Source organism: Takifugu rubripes, chromosome 1, assembly GCF_901000725.2.
Source record: "Takifugu rubripes chromosome 1, fTakRub1.2, whole genome shotgun sequence".
Taxonomy (NCBI): domain Eukaryota; kingdom Metazoa; phylum Chordata; class Actinopteri; order Tetraodontiformes; family Tetraodontidae; genus Takifugu; species Takifugu rubripes.
In genome coordinates this window covers 8488529-8512179 of record NC_042285.1, presented here as the reverse complement: position 1 = coordinate 8512179, position 23651 = coordinate 8488529, and the positions used below count along the sequence as shown (strand labels likewise).

Sequence of the window (23651 nt, the reverse complement as noted above, 5' to 3'; positions counted from 1 at the left end):
AATAAGTCAGTTTGCATTTATAGACAGCATGGTGGAAAATTGTAATATTAATCTCATTTTCAAAATTTTCTCATTATTGTAGCCTTTCAAAAATACAGTATCGAATAATACTATATCGTACTTCAGCTTAAGGCACCAGAATACCTTCAGAGCACTGCTGAGGTACCCTTGAGCAAGGTACCAAACACACAAATGCTCACACGCCATGAACTGAGGACCCATCCAGGGGTGGATCCTGCCTTCACCTTTATGTGTACCCTGTCTGTGACCCCAAAAGGCAAAAAGTGGTTAATAAGAAAAAAAGTTCTTTAGTTTTTATTTCTCTTTTAGCTTTTGAAAATTGATCCTTAAAACAAGAATAAAGAGAAATACCTAAACAAAATCTGAACTGTCGAATATTAAGAGTTTAAAAAAAAAAAAATCAGGGTTTTGTCATGATAGGTTGCTGCAGAAAAACATTTGAATAGTGTTATAATGAGTTTTAATAAAAGCTCAGGAGGTCTATTTTCTCTATAATAAGCTTATCTGAGGGTAACACTTGTTTCGAAGTTAGATTTGGGTGATGAAATCACTTTACTGAATTTATTAGGAAAACCTACACATTAAAATTTAAGTTGGAAACATCTGTTGGTGGCACTGCAATAGCCTTTATATATACATGTATATATAAATTATCTTATTTTGTTTTTTTCCCCCAATGTAGTGGCATTTATTATAGGTTTGATCAATCTTAAATGCATGTCTTTCTGTCCTTGCAAGAAGGGAGAAAACACCTGGATCACCTGAAAGGGTATTACATAGTCACATCAATTATTCATATGATGTGCACTATTAACATTCCTCTGGTTGGAATTTTAATAGTCCACCTTATCCTCCTAAGAAATGATTTCACCAACTGCTATAATGACACTGAAAGCTTGTGTGTTTTATTGAAAAGGCAGTCAACATGTTGTCAACAATAGGTCTGTGCAGCTTCAGTCATCCAGTCAGATTTGGCCACCAGCAACCTTAGTCTGTCCCCTGATGATTGCATCAACTGTTTCCCACTAACATATACACAGGAAGGAAGAGGAAATGACAAAAGCAGATTGTTCAATTAAATATTTCAACATGGCATTAGTGGGATTACACCAATAAAATAGTTCTAACCTGTGGTAGTCCAGTCCAACCAGACTGACTCCATTAACAGCCAGGATCCTGTCTCCTGGTGCCAGCTTTCCACAGCGTGCTGCAGGAGAGTCTGGGACCACAGCACGAATGAAGATACCTTTCATCCTAAAAGATGTGTCCTGAAGCAAAGCAGAAAGCACTTTGTAATTACATCACTGTGCTTTAAGACTCAAAACCATGGTTGCCCATATGTATATATTTATTTAACATTTTTAGGGTTTTAGAGTCTTTTCAGTTAATCTCATTCTGTCTGGATTTCATGTCCAAATTCAATCAACATTTTTGGATAAGGGGTTGTAAAAAGGTCTATTTACACTTTCTTTTAGTTTCAAAATAACACAAAGCTTCTTGGATCAATCTTCACATAATGATCAAAGTGCATTACCGGTACTTATATGTTTTTTGCTTTCTTAATGCTGATCACATTTTTTGCATCTCATATTTTCTTTACAGTTCAATCATGTCTGAATTACAGTGTATTCTTTATTTTATGCCAACAATATGATGACATCTACGTTAATGGTATAATAGCCTTCCTTTCTAAGATCGTAAGATTAAAAGGTTTTTGCTCTAAAGGGGGCTACCGATACCTTAGCTCTTTCTCATCAGACTAAGACAGAACATGAAAAGAATGCCTCAATTTGCCTTAAATATAAACTTAATTTGGCTTAAGATGAAAGTTTATATAGTCAAGTCACTTCACTTACCCTTGTGTCAATCAGAGCAAGACCAAGTCCACTTTCACTTCTTTTCAGCTCCAAGCTAAATACTTCATCATTTATGTCATCAAAAGGGTCACCAAACCCCTCCTCGTTCTCTTCTTGCTCTTCCTCTTTCAGATCAACTAATCTTTTTGCACCAGAGAAATCTGTTTTCATGTCAACTTTCAGTGCAGCCAGACACTCAAACACAAGTCCCCCTTCAGATTAAAATTCATTGTTAGTTGACTGCAGAAAAATACACAGACGTAATATAAATAACTCCATTTTAAGTGCATAGACTTTTTTAACGGATTACCTTCATCATTCAAATCTTCGCCTGAAGACCAGACTGTCACACTATCATCATTCCCCCATTTATCTTGGTGTGTTTTTACAGCATGAGTCTGTTTAACAATTTGGGGGGTGTTGGGTGTGGTGAGGAGTGTCGAAGGATCCATCGATGTCCTTGTCATTTCTGGATTTTGTAACTTCTGGGAAACAAGAGGTGAATCACAGATGCTGAACTCCTCCACATCCTGAACAGAGGGAAAGATGATGGAGATGCAGTCAATTTTCAACAGGTAGAGCAACATGATGACCATGGATGTGGACAGGAGACAGGAAAAGAAGCTTAAGGTGAGGTGAGTCTGATGTCTCCAGGCTGTCTTTTAAATGGATTTTCTTTGCTTTAATGCTAACACTCTGGATAAGTAATATCAGAAGCACAACAATCAAGTACCACTTCAGCTGAGATTTTATTTTAACATCTGATAAAACCTATCAAAATATTATATATTTATTTTAAAACTAACTTTTAGGGGTGAAAAATATTCTTCTTCATGGTTGGTACCTTTTGCTCCTGAGTTGTTGAAACCTCACCAGACTGTGAAAGTGTGGAAATGAACTTTTTTAGCTTCTCAAGCTCCAACCACAGGGCTGAATCTGTCACTTCCTGCCCCAGCTGAAACTGGTAACCACTGTCAGGGAGCACCAGAGGATGCTGCGTTTCAAAACTCTCCAGAATGTCAACTGAAGGAGTTAGAGACATGGTGGTATGAAAATCAATTCAATAAAAACTAGCATATCATGAAAGGACTCAAAGAAGCTCTGACCAGTTGAACGAGCTGAAGCCTGCTCATGAACTGATGGAGTCCAGGTATGTCGGCATGGAGGAGCTGGGCTGTAAAGACTGAGCAGGTGGTTCAGTTGGGCTGGACTGAGGGCAGGGTAATCAGACCTCAACGATACCCAAGACATCTACACATATAACATAGGTTTTTGTACACTACAGAAATCCCAAATACCCTGTAAATTCTGTCACTATAAGGATACATATCAAGTGTGTATCAGAGTGCATGAACTTCTGTGTTACCTGCAGTAAATGTTTTCTAGGTGTAGCCAGAAGATTGATGGCCGATGAGAGAGTGTGTGTGTGTTCCACAGCCATTTCTTCCAGTCCGTTTGATTGAGCCCAGTCCAGGAGCAAATCAAGGTTAGCCTGCATGTAAACCCCCCTGGACCACTGGTAGAAACCTGGCTTGGAGCCTGTGTACACAATAGAAAGCTCTCATAGTTTTTTCAATGTTCAAATCCATTGTAATAAATACAGCAAATGAGGAATGGAGGTATTGAAGACAAGTCGTGTTTAATTCCCTGTTTCTTGTACTACCTTCACATAACAGTGAGAAGTGGTAGAATCAGATTTTTTTTCAGCTCTAATTTTTTCCTCAGTAATCAGTATGAACAGCTTAAGGCCCGGATGTGACCCATACTGTATGTGCAGTGGACACATATGACCTCAGATGCAGCACAGTGTTTACAGAAGTAAACATACAAAAAACGCAAACACAGTTTGGCAATGTGTGCCTTCAGCTTTATATAAGTTATTTCGCAGTGAAGGAAGCCAAATGAGTGTTGACCCTGCATCGTTGTTTCTCTCCAAATATTTGAGGTCTAAAATGTGTTAAATCTTATTTGAAAAAAATCTGATTAATGGGCCAGGTTCAGAATGTTCAGGTCAGATTGTTGAGTTTGCAGTGGGAAGTTACTCTTGGACATCACTCTGCCTCTAATAAACTGTGTCTATACAAGTCTGCAAATTAGACTTGTCTCTGAGAAAGTTTGATATAGACTTTGTTTCTGCCGTATGGACCCTAAATAAACTTCCTGTCATGGGGTCGAAAAAAATAGGTAAAATAGACCATTTAAAAAGGAATAATAAGGAAAACAGTTTGGCTGGCTTATCTGAGTTCGATGCAGCAGAGAAACTGCTTACAGTGGAATACTCAAGATATTAACTGACCCTACCTGTCAAAAATGACACCTACTAATGTTTAATGTAAAATTTGCTTAATTTACATTGTAAAATGAAACATGTACATTTAAAATTGCCATCTTTCTTTTCTATGCAGCTCGAGGGCAGTGGGTAGTTTGGTCATGTCATATTTCTTGACTACCAGAGGGACAAGACAGTCTTCTGTAAGCACTGGCACACTGGTACCTTTCTCCATGAGTGAGTTGAAGAGGGAGGCATTGATGAAGAAGAGGAGGTATCCAATGAGTTGTGAGGAAATTTCTTGATGGAGCTGACAGTCAGACAAGAGTCTCCAAGTGTCGGAAAGAATGTCCACTATACACCGTATCTCAGTGAGGACCTCCAGCCCACCCCTTTCCAGGGCTAGAGAAGTATCAACATTTGCCTGTGGGGTGGGTCTCTCCCTGAAAGGGTTGCAGTCCACAAAATCTGGCAGGATTGGATAGAGGACCTGATAGAATTGACACAAAAAGCAGAACTAGAGTATGTTTATAAAAGTAATTTCACCAAGAGAACATTTCAACTATTTTGCGTTTCACCACAAAAAATATATTAGGAATAGAAACTGTGCAGTTCAACAGAAGAATGACTCACTATAGAGGGGGAATGATCCTTTCAGGTCATTTTGAGGTTGGAACAGTTAAGATTGCGTGATGAATTTTCTCACCACTAGGATGCAGTAAAAACCAGAAAAAAGAATTCTGACCACCCGTATAGCCTCTGTTCTTCCTGTGTGTTTCACTTTAGTTTGCAGATTTATTACAGTATATTAGTTGATTTATGTCACAGAATGTGGAATAATTCCTTTTTTCCAGGCAAAAGTCCCCTCTGCTCTTCACAGTGAGCCAGGACAATGATAGCTTTGTCCTGCTTAATTGTACACAGACATCCCTCTTTCCCCCCCTTCCAAATCTGCTTTTAACCCACCACGCTTTGGAGACCAGCACCAGCCATACATTCACATTCCTTAAAAGCTGAATATGGCTCATGTGGGCTTGGCATGGCATTGCTGAGTGAAGGTTTTACAAAGAATCCACCCTGAACAGATCATTTTACACTTACTATAAGGCTCCAGAGCTGGGTCAATCTGAGCGCTGAACAGTCCAGACCATAAGTGGTCATGTCACACGTGAGACAATAGAGAGGAGAGAATGCGTATCCACATAATCTCAGTTATTTTGTTTGGGAAATGTTGCTCAGCTGAGCCAAACCAATGGATTAATTCATTGCAGGAGAAGCACTACTTTAATTTGTATTGGTGTTGGTAGGAACAAAAAGAAAAACTCTTTATTATACATGTACACACAAATGTAATTACTCCTCTGCATTTAACTGTACACACACAGCAGATGCAAGTAGCAGGGGACAGCTAGTCTACAACACCCAGAGAAGGCGTATTACCTTGCTCAAAGGCACCTCAACAAGGTGAGCTGGCACCAGTAGATACTCCTACCCATTTGTTGTGGCAAGGACTCAAACCAGTGACCCTCCTGCTCCCCAAACCACTTAGCCACTAAGCAACTGCCACTTATTTGTGCATTAATCACACAGGCCATCACAGTCTATCAAAGTGATTCTGAACTATGAACCTTGTATTTATTGACTTGTGGGAATATGTATTCATTTAGATCAGTTGCTATGAAACTAGACCTTGTGAACCTTAATTTAAGAAAATAATGTTAGTGCACTTTGTATTTTTAGGGATTATTAAAGTAGAAGTAGAAAACAGATGTTAAATAAATTTTTGCTTGGTTTTTGTTAGCTTAGTTAGACTGACTACAGTGTAGAAAGCACAATATTTCCCTGTTCCCATCAAAATGATCAAACTTCTTCAGTGTTGGTGCTTAAACTAGTACTACTTCTTTGGTTTTCAAATACTGACCGCAAAGAGAACATCGATTCAAAGCCAGAAAAAGAGGTGTGGTTCTGGCGCTTAGCTGGTTACATCAGTGGTTTGGGGTGGGACTATAGTGAACAACCAAAAGATTGTGCCCACTGTGAGGCATCTGAGTACACAATTTGCCTTAACTCACTTTATTTTATTTCATTTAATTGTTATTTACTTTAACTTTAGGGCCTGCCAGGGTTGAGTCATGAAGACCTATGCCATCTGCAGACTGTTATTACAGAACAGGGGTTGGATTTTTTTTTTAATGATAACCGTTATATTGGCTGATCATCACACAAACGGTGGGAATGTGCAATACTAAGAAATGTGCACCTTAAAATTATTAATCACTGATTAGGCTATGCAGATTTCTTTCCTTGGGCTAAGTCAAACTCATCCATCCATCCATCCATCCATCCATCCATCCATCCATCCATCCATCCATCCATCCATCCATCCTCTACCGCTTATCCGTGGTCAGGTCGCGGGGGCAGCAGCCTAACAAGAGAAGCCCAGACTTCCCTCTCCCCAACTACTTCTTCCAGCTCATCCGGGGGGATCCCCAGGCGTTCCCGGGGGTCTCCTACCGGAGGGACATGCCCTAAACACCTCACCAGGGAGGCGTCCAGGGGGCATCCTAACTAGATGCCCAAGCCACCTCATCTGGCATCTGGCTCCTCTCAACGCAGAGGAGCAGCGGCTCTACTCCGAGCTCCTCCCAGATGGCAGAGCTTCTCACCCTATCTCTAAGGGAGAGCCCAGCCACCCCACGGAGGAAGCTCATTTTGGCCACTTGTTCCCGTGATCTTGTTCTTTCGGTCATTACCCAAAGCTCATGACCATAGGTGAGGGTAGGAACGAAGATCGACCGGTAAATTGAGAGCTTTGCCTTTTGGCTCAGCTCTCTCTTCACCACTACGGACCGGTGCAGAGTCCGCATTACTGCGGATGCCGCACCGATCTGCCTGTTGATCTCCTGCTCCATTCTTCCCTCACTCGTGAACAAGACCCCAAGGTACTTGAACTCCTCGACTTGGGGCAGGATCTCCTCCTTGACCCGGAGAAGGCACTCCACCTTTTTCCAGTTGAGAACCATGGCCTCAGATTTGGAGGTGCTGATTTTCATCCCAGCTGCTTCACATGCGGCAGCGAACCGATCCAGTGATCGTTGGAGGTCAAGGGCCGATGACGCCAACAGGACCACATCATCTGCAAAAAGCAGAGACCCGATCCTGAGGTCGCCAAACCGGACCCCCTCAACACCATGACTGCATCTAGAAAGTCTGTCCATAAAAATTATGAACAGAATCGGTGGGCAGGGCAGCCCTGGCAGAGACCAACCCTCACCGGAAACGAGTTCGACTTACTGCCGGACAATGGGCCCGATTCACCAATATGTTCTTACGAATCTTCTTAGATTCTTTCTTAAGTTGTCCTTAAGAAGTTTTTTAAGAAAACCCTACGTCGGATTCATCAACGTGTTCGTAAGCCCCAGAATTGTTCGCGGCTGTGTTCTTAGATTGATGAATGTCATCTGTTCGTAAGTTGAAAGCGCGTGCCAGGTGAGTCTAATTAACATACGATTAGCATAAGTCACCGCCCACTAATGCCCATAAAAGGAACTGCAGCAGGACCCTGTAGACAGAGCAAAAAGCAGCGAAATGCCCAAAGCTTGCCTCTCCACGCCTGATTTCTGATGCCGTGTTGAACAATCAAGAAAGGATGGCTAACACGCTTGATAAAATTGCCTCAACCCTGATGACTATAGCCAACACGCTTAAAGAAATCAACGAGAATGTAAAAAAAGAAGAATGTAAAAAAAAATAAACGTGTAAAAGCTGTGCTCGGATTGTGACAATAATGCATTTTATTCACAAACGGGCAATTAATCGCGCTCGAACGTGAACCGCGTGCCTGCAGTCTGGCCCCACCATTGCGTCAGGACGCACATCCTCACGAGGTTGTGGCTCTGTGTCCAAACACATCCAGCGCCCCTTTAACATGCCGATGGTGCGTTCAATGGTGGAGCGACTGCGCGCATGCATCTGATTGAATAAAACTCCTGTGGAGTCTGAGGGTTGGTCAGTGGTGTCAACAACCAGGGCACAATCTTCGTCAACTGTTCGTAAGTGGGACTTAAGAACAAATTTGTTCGTAAGAACGCTTCGTGAATCTGGCCCAATGTTCTCTCTAAGCTGCGCGTTTGCGCAATCGCGCACTGCTTGCACATACTCAGCGCATAAGAAAATCTATGCAGCGCACAAAATTAGAAACGTATTAACTATTATCTAATTTTAGAACTGATATAATCTAGTTCATTAGACAAGTAATATTGGGCCAGATTCACGAAGCGTTCTTACGAACAAATTTGTTCTTAAGTCCCACTTACGAACAGTTGACGAAGATTGTGGCATTCACCAATTTCTTCTTATCCTGGATTTATTCGTAGGTAAGAACAAATCCTACGAACACTCAGGAGTACTCTTGCGCACATTTCAGTGCCGACATGTTGGCATGGTCGGGTTTTCTTCTCTTGTGCAGTTCAATAAAATTCAATATTACAATGATAATTCTGTCATATTTATTTATTTATTTGTTTATTTCCTATTTTTGGTGATTTACGGAGAATTTTAAAATTACGTAAATGTGCCAATGACTTAACATTAATCAACCAAATTGGAAACCATGCCAAAACTGTCTTTTTATTTGATTTTAACTTGATTTATTTTATTAGGGGATCGAGGATATGCTCTGGTTGTTGACACCACTGACCAACCCTCAGACTCCACAGGAGTTTTATTCAATCAGATGCATGCGCGCAGTCGCTCCACCATTGAACGCACCATCGGCATGTTAAAGGGGCGCTGGATGTGTTTGGACACAGAGCCACAACCCCGTGAGGATGTGCGTCCTGACGCAATGATGGGGCCAGACTGCAGGCACGTGGTTCACGTTCGAGCGCGATTAATTGCCCGTTTGTGAATAAAATGCATTATTGTCACAATCCGAGCACAGCTTTTACACGTTTATTTTTTTTTACATTCTTCTTTTTTTACATTCTCGTTGATTTCTTTAAGCGTGTTGGCTATAGTCATCAGGGTTGAGGCAATTTTATCAAGCGTGTTAGCCATCCTTTCTTGATTGTTCAACACGGCGTCAGAAATCAGGCGTGGAGAGGCAAGCTTTGGGCATTTTGCTGCTTTTTGCTCCGTCTACAGGGTCCTGCTGCAGTTCCTTTTATGGGCATTAGTGGGCGGTGACTTATGCTAATCGTATGTTAATTAGACTCACCTGGCACGCGCTTTCAATTTACGAACAGATGGCATTCATCAATCTAAGAACACAGCTGCGAACAATTCTGGTGCTTACGAACGCGTTGATGAATCCGACGTAGGGTTTTCTTAAAAAACTTCTTAAGGACAACTTAAGAAAGAATCTAAGAAGATTCGTAAGAACATATTGGTGAATCGGGCCCATTGTTTTCTGTACCATTTCGCAACGTAACTCAATGAGTGACAGGTGTCCTGCCAATAATACGATACAGTTCACTTACGCTACGCAGCCAATCATAGCATTGACAGTGTTTGCGTTAAGAGACGCAAATGCTAATCCCTTATCATGGCGAAACGAACGGGCAGAGCCACATCCACTCATCAAGCCAAAATAAAAGAGAAATGCGGTTCTTTTAAGATGGAATGGCTGTCGGAGTATGTGCAAATAGAAGAACAAGCAGCTTCAGAATGATGATTTTTTTTCCAGATTTAAAACAAATTTAAATAAATAAATATGCACATATATGTATATACATTGTGCAAAATTTGAATGTTTTAATGTGAACAAAATTTTATGTCTGAAAGATGTTTATGTCATTTCTTCCACAACATGACCCTCACCAATGCCACAACTGGACCTTACCCAGGCCAAAGCAGGACTCTTCCTATGGTTAAAGCAGGACTCTCACATAGAACATAGTACACATCTCATGAACAACAAGATTTTTGTCTTTTTCATTTTATGTGCTGTCATTTGATTCTTTTAATAAGCCATGTAACTTGCTATGATCCAAGGTTTTCAACAAGCGTGATACTGGTGTGTGGCCACAACGTACCCATCTGATCACAGTGGTCCTCAGTGTGCTCAGGGAGCTTGTGTGTCTGCTCAGACACATGAAAAACTAGAGGGAACATTGCTGCCACCAATGCGGACCAAACTCTGACACTGATCGTACAGGGAGCAGACGGCCCGTATCAGCTGGCCCGACACCCCATACTCTCAGGGACCCCCCACAGGACCCCCGAGGGACACGGTCGAATGCCTTCTCCAAGTCCACAAAACACATGTGGACTGGTTGGGCAAACTCCCATGCACCCTCGAAGACCCTGCTGAGGGTGTAGAGCTGGTCCACTGTTCCACACCCAGGACGAAAACCACATTGCTCCTCCTGAATCCGAGGTTCGACTATCCGGCGGACCCTCCTCTCCAGTACCCCTGAATAGACCTTACCAGGGAGGCTGAGGAGTGTGATCCCCCGATAGTTGGAACACACCCTCCGGTCCCCCTTCTTAAAAAGAGGGATAACCACGCCGGTCTGCCAATCCAGCAGCACCACCCCCGATGTCCACGTAATGTTGTAGAGTCAAGTCAACCACGACAGCGCTACAACATCCAGAGCCTTAAGGAACTCTGGGCGGATCTCATCCACCCCCGGGGCCTTGCCACCGAGGAGTTTTTTGACTACCTCGGCAACTTCAGCCCCGGGGATATGACAGCCTATCCTCAGGTCCCCAGGCCCTACTTCCTCACAGGAAGACGTGTTGGTGGGATTGAGGAGGTCCTCAAAGTATTCCTTCCACCGATCCACAACATCCCGAGTTGAGGTCAGCAGCACACCATCACCACTATACACAGCATTGACAGTGCACTGCTTCCCCTTCCTCAGATGCCGGATGGTGGTCCAGAACCTTTTTGAGGCCGTCCAAAAGTCGTTCTCCATGGCCTCACCGAACTCTTCCCATGCCCGGGTCTTTGCCTCGGCAACAGCCGTAGATGCACTCCGCTTGGCCTGCCGGTACCTATCTGCTGCCTCAGGAGTCCCATGGGCCAATAAGGCCCGATACGACTCCTTCTTCAGCCTGACGGCATCCCTCACCGCTGGTGTCCACATAGTCGATCATCGATCTGCGGCCTAAGGCCAAGTGGTGCCAAGTGCACATGTGGACGCCTTTATGCCTGAACAAGGTGTTCGTTATAGACAATCTGAGACGAGCACAGAAGTCCAATAACAAAACACCACTTGGGTTTAGATCAGGGGGGCCGTTCTTCCCAATCACACCTCTCCAGGTCACACTGTCGTTGCCAACGTGAGCATTGAAAAGCATCCAGGAGGATGAGGGAGCCCCCAGAAGGAGCACTCTCCAGCACTCCCTCTAAGGACTCCAAAAAGGGTGGATATGCTGAACTGCTGTTTGGGCCATAGGCACAAACAACAGTCAGGATCCGTCCCCCCACCCGAAGGCGAAGGGAGGCTACCCTCTCATCCACCGGGGTAAATTCCAATATATAGGCACTGAGCCGGGGAGCAATGGGCCTCATTCACGAACCGTTCTTACGAACAAATTTGTTCTTAAGTCCCACTTACAAACATTTTATGAAGATTGTGGCATTCAGGATTTTCTTCTCATCCTGGATTTATGCGTAGGTAAGAACAAATCCTACGAACACTCAGAAGTACTTTTACGCACATTTCAGTGCCGACATGTTGGCATGGTTGTGTTTTCTTCTCTTGTGCAGTTCAATAAAATTCAATATTACAATGATAATTCTGTCATATTTATTCATTTATTTATTTCCTAGTTTTGGTGATTTACAGAGAATTTTAAAATTACATAAATGTGCCAATGACTTAACATTAATCAACCAAATTGGAAACCATGCCAAAACTGTCTTTTTATTTGATTTTATCTTGAATTATTTTATTAGGGGATCGAGGATATGCCCTGGTTGTTGACACCACTGACCAACCCTCAGACTCCACAGGAAATTTTATTCAATCAGATGCATGTGCGCAGTCGCTCCACCATTGAACGCACCATCGGCATTTTAAAGGGGCTCTGGATGTGTTTGGACACAGAGCCACGACCCCGTGAGGATGTGCGTCCTGACGCAATGATGGGGCCAGACTGCAGGCACGCGGTTCACGTTTGAGCGCAATTAATTGCCCGTTTGTGAATAAAATGCATTATTGTCACAATTTCAGTCAAACAGTCAAACAGAAAAAAATAAGAGAGACCAGTTTCAGAGCACAGCTTTTACACGTTTGTTTTTTTTACATTCTGCTTTTTTTTGCTGCTTTTTGCTCTGTCTACAGGGCCCTGCTGCAGTTCCTTTTATGGGCATTAGTGGGCGGTGACTTATACTAATCATATGTTAATTAGACCCACCTGGCACGCGCTCTCAACTTACGAGTAGATGGCATTCATCAATCTAAGAACACAGCTGCGAACAATTCTGAGGCTTACGAACGCGTTGATAAATCTGACGTAGGGTTTTCTTAAGGAACTTCTTAAGAACAACTTAAGAAAGAATCTAAGAAGATTCTTAAGAACATATTGGTGAATGAGGCCCAATGAGAATTGCCACCCCTGCCCGTCGCCTCTCACCATCGGCAACTCCAGAGTGGTAGAGAGTCCAACCCCTCTCGAGAAGACTGGTTCCAGAGGTCGGAACTTCTCAACCTCGCGCACCAGCTCAGGCTCCTTTCCCACCAGAGAGGTGACATTCCATGTCCCTAGAGCCAGTTTATGCAGCCAGGGATCAGACTGCCAAGGTCCCTGCCTTCGGCCGCTACCTAACACACAATGCACCCGACCCCCTTGGCCCCTCCCACAGGTGGTGAGCCCACGGGAAGGGGGTCCCATGTTGCCTCTTTGGGCTGTGCCTGGCCAGACTCCATGGGCAGAGGTCCGGCCACCAGGCGCTCACAAACGTGCCCCACCCCAGGCCTGGCTCCAGGAGGGGGCCCCGGTGACCCGCATCCGGGCAAGGGAAACTTGAGACCAATGTTATTTTTCTTCATTAGGGGGTCCTGGGCTACGCTTTGTCTGATCCCTCACCTAGGACCTGTTTGCCATGGGTGACCCTACCAGGGGCATAAAGCCCCAGACAACAGAGCTCCTAGGATCATTGGGACACGCAAACCCCTCCACCACGATAAGGCTAAGTCAAACCATATCAACAAAACTGGCTGATGTAGAACATCCTACCTCCTTTCTAGCAAGCCTGAAAACTCATAGGTCAAGACGCTGCAATTTAATATTTCGACTAAACATCAAATGTTAAATCAAAACTTCATGAACATACTATGTTGTTTCTGGATTATTAATGATTTCACTGACAAACCACATCTGGAAGTCATCTGAATCATCAGGCAGACCTATTGAGATAAATACATGCTCTCTAGGGCAGGTAGTTTGATAACCACATCCTCCCACGCTGAATAAAAATTATGCTAAGCAGCAAGATACTACTGAAGTGAAGACTTTTTTAAATTTAAGTCAGATTTTCTTTGTGTGATAAAACTGACTCTTTTCAACATGCAAGTCCAACTGAGAAAATATGGTCATGGCCATGGCTGCTACTAACCACGTGCTGGACCACCTCTTCTTTGGCACCACCAGATCCCTGGCTTCATCCTCCCCCAACACATAAACATAAATATACAAAGGTCCATGGTGTCGTGTCTGGCCATAATGATTCCAGTGTGGCCTGGCAGTGAGTCTTTGTCTATTATTCAGCTCACAGGGAGGCTAACTGGACTCTTTTTCCCCACTCCTTAATTGATTGTTTGCCTTACTTTAAGGCAAGCCATCATGATGATCATTGAAAAGGAATTCTGACTCGACTTCTGTTCAGCCCAAGAAAAAGTGCATATTTTCCCGAAGTCATTACTTAATTGGCTAGCTTGAAAAACTGACCAACCATAAACATAATAGGTCTACTTAAACTAAATGAGTTTTGTAGTTATATGAAAGGTGGTTTTCTTACCTTGGTGATATAGTACACACACTGCTGGAAGGTAAGCATGATGACCTCCTCCAAGGCGGCCACTGTCTCCTCATTGGCTGAACAAACACAAGACTCCACCAAAGCTGAAAAAATCAGATGAGCATATCAGTGGACTTCCTATTAACTTTCAGAAATAAACTGCCCTCTCTCAGACAAAAATTCAACTCCAGTATTTATTTCACTACCACTTTGGTCCCAATAAAAGATTTTAAGTCCTCGTGCCACCCCAATCTAGACTATGACAGCTCATCCATCCATCCATCCATCCATCCATCCATGAGCACCAATAACTCACAGAAGGCTTTGCGGTTTTGTCTGACCAGTCATCATGTGCAAATGTACTTGTTCTGACTGTTATTTAGATGTGTTTGCCTTCATCATATGGGAAATAAGCATATAATTGTGCATCCAGACACCATCTGCATGCTGGTAACACTCTATACCAGACCAAACATACTCAATTCTCTCTTACTTATGTGTCTTACAGTAGGTGGGCCTCTTTGGAGGCTTGGTCAGTGTAAGCATCTGATCCAAATTATAGGCCAATATCATCCTCCACTCAAAAGCCAGCCAAACAGCAAATTCAATCCAGAAAGATGTACCATGTAACAATTTTGGCTTACAGTATTTTAGGCAATGTACAAACTAATGCAGATGCCCTCCAACCTCCAGCTTTGATAGGTAATGCTGAATTTATAACAAAAGTGTTGTTTATACAATATCACTAAGAAACGTTCAACTTCTCAGTACGGTAGTTAAATTAAAGCAGATGTGACAAACACAAAAGTGGGTAGACTGCTGAACATTTTTTTTAAACTAGCTACCTGAAAAAATTGTGATTAACTAACCCAAGTTCTTCGTCTCATTGTCCCTTCTTTCTTCACCATTGCATTGCTCTTCTTTTTGAGTTTTACACTCCAGCATAAGAGGCAGCTGGAACTGGATGAACTGCAGTATTTCCAGACTGTTGGACATCCATACCACCAGAGGGCGCAATCCCGTGTACACCTCCTGCCAGGTGAGAGCCTGGAGATCTTGTAGGCTTGTGTCATTGCCACTGTAAAACGTGAGAAGGGATCTTGTGTGCAGTTTGGCCATAATAAAGTTAAAAATGAAAACTGGCATGTTCTTACACGTCTATGTGAGATTCAGCAAGAGCCCTTGTGTGTTCCTGTGGGAACAAAAATATTTTTCTTTGATTGAACAAGCATCATTAAATAATATTCATTAGTGACACTCTAAGATAGTTGCTAATACGTAAAAAATGTTTTTTATCCCACCCAAATGAGGGATGGATGTGTCTACAAGCCAGATGCATTCCCTATTACCTGTCCAGAACTCACCCAGACTGCATTCTGAACTCCACTTGCAATACGCAACAGCAGCCCTCGCAGCTCAGATGTATGCTGACTTACAGTAGAATGCTGGATAGACAGGCATAGAAGAAATGCAGCAGTCAATGGTGGGATGTCTTTGCTACTTCCCATAGCAAAGATCTTCTTTATAATGAAATCCTCATCATTGCTCTCATATTGCAGACTCCAGATGTGTCCTGCAGGTGATTTTAAAAGGGGAAGGTCTTGTATCTGGCACAGTGTCCCATCTGAAGCTTGGAGATCAGTACAGGTGCTGCAGAGGTTAATTTCTCCGGCTTGATATGTCGAAAACGCTGAAGTTGGTTGATTGACCATCCAAGGGATAACGTTCAGACAACGATCAGGTCCATATTTCCCATCCTTTTTTTTAAAGAAAGAAGCAACACATTTTCTCTGTGTATATTGTCTTGACCAATATAATTTGGCATATTCCTTTTACTTACCTTTGCTAAAGCTAATGGATCCTTAAAAAGGAACAGGTAATGTTGGCCCAAGCTGATAATATCACCAGGATGAAGGTGCACCTCTGTCTTCAGTACCTCCCCATTCCTCATGACCAAAGAGCCCTGACCTGGTTGAAGAGTTGTGGCACTGCCATTGCTTAGACGATGAAAGCAGCAGTGTCTTGGAAGGATGTCAGCAGCAAAGAGATGAAAATCAGTCTTATATCCTTCTTCACCTTCACTTTGTCGACCAAATGAAATGATTGGTCCAGCAAGCAGGTAGATGACAAAGTCCTAAGTGGTACAGGAAAGCAAAACTTTTGATAGGAATTTTGAAGGAATTTGCAAACTAAGAATGGCAGAAAGTTTAAAACATTAGGAGAAACCCACATCAATTCCAGTATTTCCATAGCATTTTGTTGTGAATGCTCTTTTGGGAATACATCTCTGACGTAGTTAAAATCAGTGTGTGTGACACAGAGGGGATGTACAATCAGCCAGGAAGCAGTTGTCAGGGTTGTCTTTCTGTTTCCTGTGTTGAGACACACTCTGTGTCCGGCCACAGTTTGTTGAACTTCCACATACCGACCCTGCCTAAAGCTTCATACTTTCCAGCAAGAAAAGCTGGTTTCTTCAATGAAATTAATTTAGTTTTAATATAACAATAGCACATTTCTTTTAAAAAAAATCTGTAAAATCAGCCTGCATACATGATGAATTTATGTTTGGAGTCACTGTTCTTCTATTACACTGTCAGACAACCTTACTGGAGTCCACGTTTTACCACCCTGAAATGAAGTGGCACAGAATGGATTAGTCTGCAGAGAGACAAGCCTGACTCGGTAAATTCCACGGTCAAAAGGTCAATTTTGTTTCAGTAATGACAGTGAGCTGAAAGATCAGTGTAAAATTGGTTCCAAAACCATTAAATCACAAAGACAAAGCCAGCCTGAAACTGGAAAGCCAAGAGGAAAAGTAGCAGCTCCAGTATCAACAAATTCAGCCCATTAACAACTCAGTCAGGAGCCTCTGCGTAAGTGAGCTCCAGAGTTACGACGCATAGCAAAACCTGCTTTGTGGGACTCATTTTCCCCCATTTTATAGAGGAGTGTGGTCCTTGTTTTAAAAATAACAAGCAGACCTCTAATTACAAAATAATGACTCTCCAGAGAAATTTCAGACAAGGGTTAAATGATCTTGTTCTATACGCGCTATATACTTACATAGAATTAAGAAATTACTCAGTATACACTTTTAATGTAGTAATTTAAGTACTTTGGTACCTTCACAAGAATTTAGCCAAAAGCCAAACAGTTATTAAGTGTACTTGAGTGTCTTTCCCTGATGATTATTGTCAGTGAAGACACACATTTTAAGCACCAGAATTTTTGTGTTCTTAATACAACAGTATTCATGAGCGAGCAAATTCCACATGCTTGTTGAAAAGAAACACGGCGCCTTTGCGTCAGCCTCGGCTGGAAGACAGTCGAAAATTAGAGTTGATTGAAGCTGAAGCTCTGTTTCCTATTATCTTTGCAGTGTTATTTTTAGTTACTATTTGCCATTTGTGGCCTTTGTGACATAAAGATGAGACCTTTTTTCAACTTTGCGATCCAGAATAATATTTCCTTCCAGCATTTTATATACACAGCCTTGTCAAATCTGGAGAGTAGCAGTAAAGTATTAGTTCCTCGTGGTACCTATGTTGGCTTAAATAACATACCTGTGCAGGGCTGTAGCCTTGCAGCAGCAGCAAGTATGGACAGTCATGAGGAGGGTGAATGGAGTACTGTGTGGTGTTATCGTCACTGCTCTCCGTCTCCTCCCTCTCTGATTCCTCTCCTTCTTGCTCAGCCATTAGACAGAGGGTCTCTTTCTTGGACTGCAACACACCATCTTCTTCGGAGAGGGTTTTGTGACTGTGAACGTGACTCTGTTTTGGGTTTGTTTTTGACTGCTCGTAACACTGTTTAGTGTCTGAATCTAGAATGTCCATCTCACTTCTGCTCCGCCATAGCTTCTGGCTTTTGCCCATGGTCCTCTGTATGAGGGTCGAGTTTACTCTAGAGCGACTCTTCTGGAGCTTTCGTGCCTGTGCATTGATACCTAAAACATATAGATACAAAAGAGGGTGTAAAGTATATCAAAACAATACTTGACATCACATGATATTCATTAATTACTTTAGATACACTGTTCACTACTTCTTATCCTTTCTTTAGTTGTGGATTGAATACAATCCATGTGAAACAAATATAAATTGCCTTTCCTCCTTTTGTGAGGTAAATAGTTGCATTATCTTATTATAATATTCATACCATTTGCAATACAGTGAGCAGAATTTTCTTGTTCATGTCAAATGTAGTTCAAAATGTGTTCAAATTAAGCTTTTAAAGCATAACGGTAATGGAATATGGTGATTAGGGAACACCTTTTTCCTGCAGCAAGGTGATCTGTGTTTTCAGCCCTTTCGACATATGTGTCTAAGCCAGAGTCAACATTGAGAAGCCCTAGTCAGGAAACAGACCCCAGTGGAACTGAAGACAGAACTCATGGAAATAAAAATAAAAAAGATCCACATTCTGCAGGCATCCACGGGCTTACACTGATAGATACCGATCACAAGCTGTGCCATTCATGAAACACAAAACAGAACTCATTCTGGCCAAAGCTGTATCAACCACAAACAGCAGTCCACCCTCGTTGGTTACCACATTGTGGTTTGTAAATCTGAGTGCACGCCATGTTTTTGTTTGTTGCATCAAACCATTAAAGTGTGAAGGGGAAGGGTGTGCCACTGAGAGGTTTAATTGTGTCTACTAGTCAAATTTCTTTTGAAAAATTGACCAATGTTGCAGAAGGAAAGGAAAAAAATATTCAGACCCATTAAACTACAGTTTGGTTTGTGTGGTTTGGCTGATTTTCACTGGAAAAAAATATGCCAACAAACCACATTTTTGTCGTGGGAACTGTAAACCTAGATTTAATAATGACTGCTTTATTTCAGTTTTTAAAAAACGCATTTATCCCAAGACGTACAGAATAAGGATGTGGTCGATCAGCTTCTAAAGCACCCCGAAAATACAGGCCGACACTCTACCAGCAGTAATGGTGTCTTTGTCTTTGGATGTCCTCTCCTCCACCCAGCTTTTTCTCTGAATTTCAAACCGTCTTGCCAGGCCCTCTCTGGGTTTCCATAGTGACTGCAGGAGGAGGGGCCTCTCATTGTCGCCCACAACTCTGAACCCTTCTGGCCTCCACTGATGGTTGCCAGTTGATCCGATGGTGTCACAAAGAACATAGGATTTTGCCTCCTTCTTAGACAGACCGTAACTAGAAGACACCGGAAAATGATCACTTGACATGTAACAGGTCACAACAAATCCAGTGTTGCCTTGGAAAGATTGTTTAAAGTCAATACACTAATGCAAAGTGTAGCTCTGGAGAGTTGTGTCAAAAACTACAAATGCTGCTCACCTGACTTCTCATTATCTCTTGGTCACATTGTAAAGTATGTTAGGGGGATGTTTACGATATATAAACCAAGGAGTAGAAGTGATCAGAGCTTAATATATTCAAAAACCAGAGCAATTACTATTAATGCAACTGTGTTATTTGAAGAATTTTTGCTAAACCATTGTCCATAATATGCTAATAAATATTCAAAGTTATTGGTCTGAGGATGCATCCTCATCAAAACTTTAGTGTGACATTAGCTTAGATTTTATTTGAAGCAGCAGAGCAAAATCAGTAAAAGGCCTGAAAAAGAAGGGCTTTTTATAGCATCATGATGTTTTTGTCCCAGCTTTGTCTGGCAACTACTGACTTTTCCACTTGGTGTATTCTTTAGCCAACGTTGAAGACAAAGCAGAATAGAAAACTGTCAAAAGTTGTAATGTCATATCCTTAATGCTTTAGTTAAAAGTCAACAGTGAAATTGTCACTGAAGGAAGGAAAACTATTTTCTCTTTTCTTTGCATGTTAAATGCCATTTGTATTAATCACCGCATAATATTTTGGCCAAAAATGCCTGACATTTTCCCACTGAGTAGAAACATCTCAGACTAGCTCTGTCTCTCAGAAAAGTCTGAGGTTGTAAACAGCGTTTTCTACAATTCGAATAAACAAAACAGTGAGTCAAATCTGTTTTGTCGATCTGAAATCGCAATATTTACATGCTTTGCTTTTATTAGCTCCCAAGTTTTGTTCATCTGCACGAGTTTAGTACATCCTACTGAGAAAAGGCAGACTTTACTCAGACACACGAGGACAGACATATGGCAGGCAGACGCTCACACACACACACGCAGATAACACATGGACTTACCGTTCAAGGGCCTCTTTGACTAGCTCTCTTGCACTAGAGTCTGTGGTTGCTAGAACACTTTTATAGTGGGCTCCCTCACAGATTTCATTTCCAAAGATCTTTAAGATTCCAGGCGCCGTTACATGATTGGACAGCTCAGATGGGTCATCTGCCCTTAAACCCTCTGTAGATATATCAACAATGAAAAAATCACCAAACATAATTGTAGCTTTGCAATGAATAAAAGACCATACTATGCAAAGGAGTTTGGGATAAATTACTGTATCTTGACCCAGCATTGCTGACATTTGTAAAGTAGGGACCTGTCTTGTATCACTGGCCGCCTTGTCTTTATTATCATCGCTGGGATTTTTTAACAGCTCTCATTAGCAAAACAGTGCAGTCTGTCTAATCATTCTAATTGTAGTTTTAATTCTTACAAATGAGTGCACAAGGACTGTAGCATTTGTAAGCATGTAATCAGGCTTTTTAGTTTTCATCTTCTTGTATTCGACTGCCAGACAACACACACTCACCTGCTTGTGACTCACATGGAGTGTGTGTGCATAACCCGACTGCCAAATGATCACCTATCTTTCCAGTCTTTGCACGTGCATTTAATTTGTCTTATTGTTTAGCGGCAGAGTGGTGCAGCCAGAGGTCAAGAGGGTTGACAACCATCCAAATGCCATTTTAAGACACCATCATAAATTCTAGATTGTTAGACATAATACAACAAACCTTGGAGCAAATACACTGTGAAAAAGGCTAAGACATACCATTTCCCTTACTGTCTTGGGAAGAAAGTGAAGGTCTGACTCCTGCTGACAGTGCCATTGAGCCTGAGACAGGGCCACGCAGAAAGACACCTGACAGCCGATTGGTGTGGTGATGGATGCGGCTCTTGCTGGGCTGCCTGGTGGCCACGTCGTCTGATGACCTGCTGTTGGATGAGGCTGATCTGCTGAACAAGAGATGAAGGATAAGCAGAACTATGAAGTGGACGGTTTTATTTCTTTATAATGTGGCAAAAAGATAGATAGAAAAGACATAACTTAAATCTATTATAAACGTAACTAGTGCTGGGTTTAAACTATGATTTGGTTTGATGTTAGTTGCACAATTTAGTGTTTAATTGTAGAGCTATCTGCCATCTCATTAATTTAACCAAATCCAAACTAAATGGTAGAATGCACGTGGCACCCAAAGTAACAACCAAATAGAGAACAATAGAGGTACACAGGGATGATGGGATGTCTTTCTATTTATAGCTATGATACGTTCTCGTGGGTTCCAAAACGGTAGCTTTCTCCTGACGATGTACCAATAATGTGCCTATTTTAATGACGAAGTGGAAAACTGTCCCTCCAGAAGCCTTAGCAGCAAAAAAAACCAAAAAACTTTGGAAACTTAAGGAAACCCTTCGGATTTTCTCAAGTGCCAAAATACAACAAAGAGCCTTGCAGAGTTCCCATTCAGTGGTTGAAATGTGCTCGAAAATGTTAAGAACAGTTTCAAACTGTCTTTCCAGTGGACACATTGTGCGACAAAGGGCTGTCTGGGGTTTATTCTAGTGGACAAGACAAAATAGCTAAAGCAAGACAAGCATCTCTGCAGCTAATATCTCATAAAAATGTAACTGAATATACTACAATGAATGCAGCAATGAGGGTTAAAAGGTATTGATTAGAAGAGTCAAAAGAAGATCTAGTGGCAAAAAATAGAAAAAACGACCTTCAAGTAGTGAAAATATATACATACATACATGTGTATAAGTCGCGAGTACTCTGTGTCCCTCTGCTCCCTCAGTACATTAATGAAATAACTGTTGTTTTACCTCTGACTGAGTCTGTAAGCTACTTATCACCATAGCTCAAGGGCTCTGTAGTTGCAACACTAGTTGAATATAAAAGACCATTGAAGCTAATTTATAGTGACTGAGTATGAAAGAAGAATGCGCATGATCCATGATGTAGAGATGGAATGTAATTAATTACGAATATTCAAGTGCTGAAATGCTATTTTGAGCATAATTAAGCACCATCAAGCAACAACAGTCTTTCATAAAGGTATTCAACTAGCAATAAATCCACAATTGCCTTTGGAACTATACTATATAGATTTAAAATTGGAACAAGTTTTCATTAAATGTAGTTTTAATCCTCCTAAATAATTATGGATATCCTCTGCAAAACTGCAGTTCTTTGTGTGAGGTTTGAGTTACAAGTAAAGCAAAGATCTGTCATCGGGAAGAAAACCAACAACTGGAGGGAAAAAATAACTCATTGGTACAATGTTTGTTTTTAACTCACTTCTGAGAGCCATCGCTGGTTTTCCTTCCCAACCTGGCGAAGCGTCTCTTCGGCAACACCGCAGGTAAAAGCGGTGGTCTGGGAGGGAGAGAGCGCAACTCCTCAGAGGAAATCTTCATGTGATTCATTACCGTCTGTTCTGTGTGGTATCCCCGCACGACTCAAACTGCACACAGACACGCGAAAACCGACACGCTCTCCTCTCGTGTCCCATCGGTCTCTGATGCGCGCAAGTATGCGTCATTCCTGGCATGTTTGATCCAGGACGCGCGGCGCACATCGATGCAGCTGCTGAACTCCGGAACAGGCGCTGCAGATGTTTCCAGACGTCATCCAGCTGCCTGAGCTACTGCAAGCACGCCGCTCAGTCAAACGATGAAGGCTCGGGTTTCACTTTTATTTCATGCACACATGAATTCAATATTTGCGAGTGAAAACAGGCCACAGCGGACAGCTCTGGGTTGCAGTGATACTTATGATGCAGTTTGTTTTGAATTCAGCATCAAGCCGTTTCCCAGATGTGCTACGATATTCGGGACTATCTATCTATCTATCTATCTATCTATCTATCTATCTATCTATCTATCTATCTATCTATCTATCTATCTATCTATCTATCTATCTATCTATCTATCTATCTATCTTATGTGACTTTCAATGAAGATGCACTTGAATATAAAATACATTTTAATACTCCGTGTACCTTTGATGCTAGTGGTATTTCACTTTAAAAAGTGTGACTATTTTAACAATTGAACGTAATGTTCTAGTTACAATGTGTTTGCTCCATATTGACCACTAGATGGGGTGCTCACATTGAAAACGCCTACACTACGTTTGTTGGCGATGATATAGTTCTATTTTGTAACAAAAAACACAATGACTTAGTCAACTTATGTACTTTAATATAATTTGGATGTCCTTGTACTTTTTGAGGACTTACTTCAATCTGACGCGCTTTTTTAAAAACGCAACTTTCCAAAATATAAATTTATTTAATACGTGTCCTGCACTGGTGCTGAAGTAGCTAAATTATCTGCCACACTCGGCCAAAAACAAAGCATCTACAATATATTA

General features: G+C 41.9%; 1 protein-coding gene across 2 annotated transcripts; it reads right to left on the bottom strand.

Annotated features, from left to right (window-relative positions):
- Positions 1-60: 60 nt before the first annotated feature.
- Positions 61-22883, bottom strand: radil2b (Ras association and DIL domains 2b). Of its 2 annotated transcripts, none has more exons than XM_029835977.1 (18): positions 22575-22883; positions 21042-21226; positions 20284-20446; positions 19057-19289; positions 17680-18062; positions 15957-16250; positions 15481-15873; positions 15271-15308; positions 14986-15194; positions 14117-14220; positions 4372-4636; positions 3244-3416; positions 2984-3128; positions 2722-2900; positions 2188-2407; positions 1878-2089; positions 1150-1289; positions 61-1046 (listed from the first exon to the last, which is right to left on the bottom strand). In XM_029835977.1, the coding sequence occupies exons 1-18, from the start codon at positions 22700-22702 to the stop codon at positions 953-955; spliced, it is 3558 nt and encodes a 1185-aa protein (XP_029691837.1). In that variant the 5' UTR covers positions 22703-22883; the 3' UTR covers positions 61-952. The 2 variants fall into 2 exon arrangements, with proteins under 2 accessions (XP_029691837.1, XP_029691844.1); XM_029835984.1 differs by having other exon boundaries at positions 21042-21223.
- Between the last annotated feature and the right edge of the window lie 768 nt (positions 22884-23651).

What these genes read in the sequence shown, in the direction of transcription:
- radil2b (XM_029835977.1), bottom strand. Translation starts at nt 22,702, where the DNA reads ATGAATCACATGAAGATTTCCTCTGAGGAGTTGCGCTCTCTCCCTCCC. An exon ending in ACCAGCGATGGCTCTCAGAA is followed by an intron (nt 21,227 to 22,574) that starts GTGAGTTAAAAA and finishes TCTCTTGTTCAG; the next exon opens with CAGATCAGCCTCATCCAACA. An exon ending in ATCCATTAGCTTTAGCAAAG is followed by an intron (nt 15,874 to 15,956) that starts GTAAGTAAAAGG and finishes TTTAAAAAAAAG; the next exon opens with GATGGGAAATATGGACCTGA.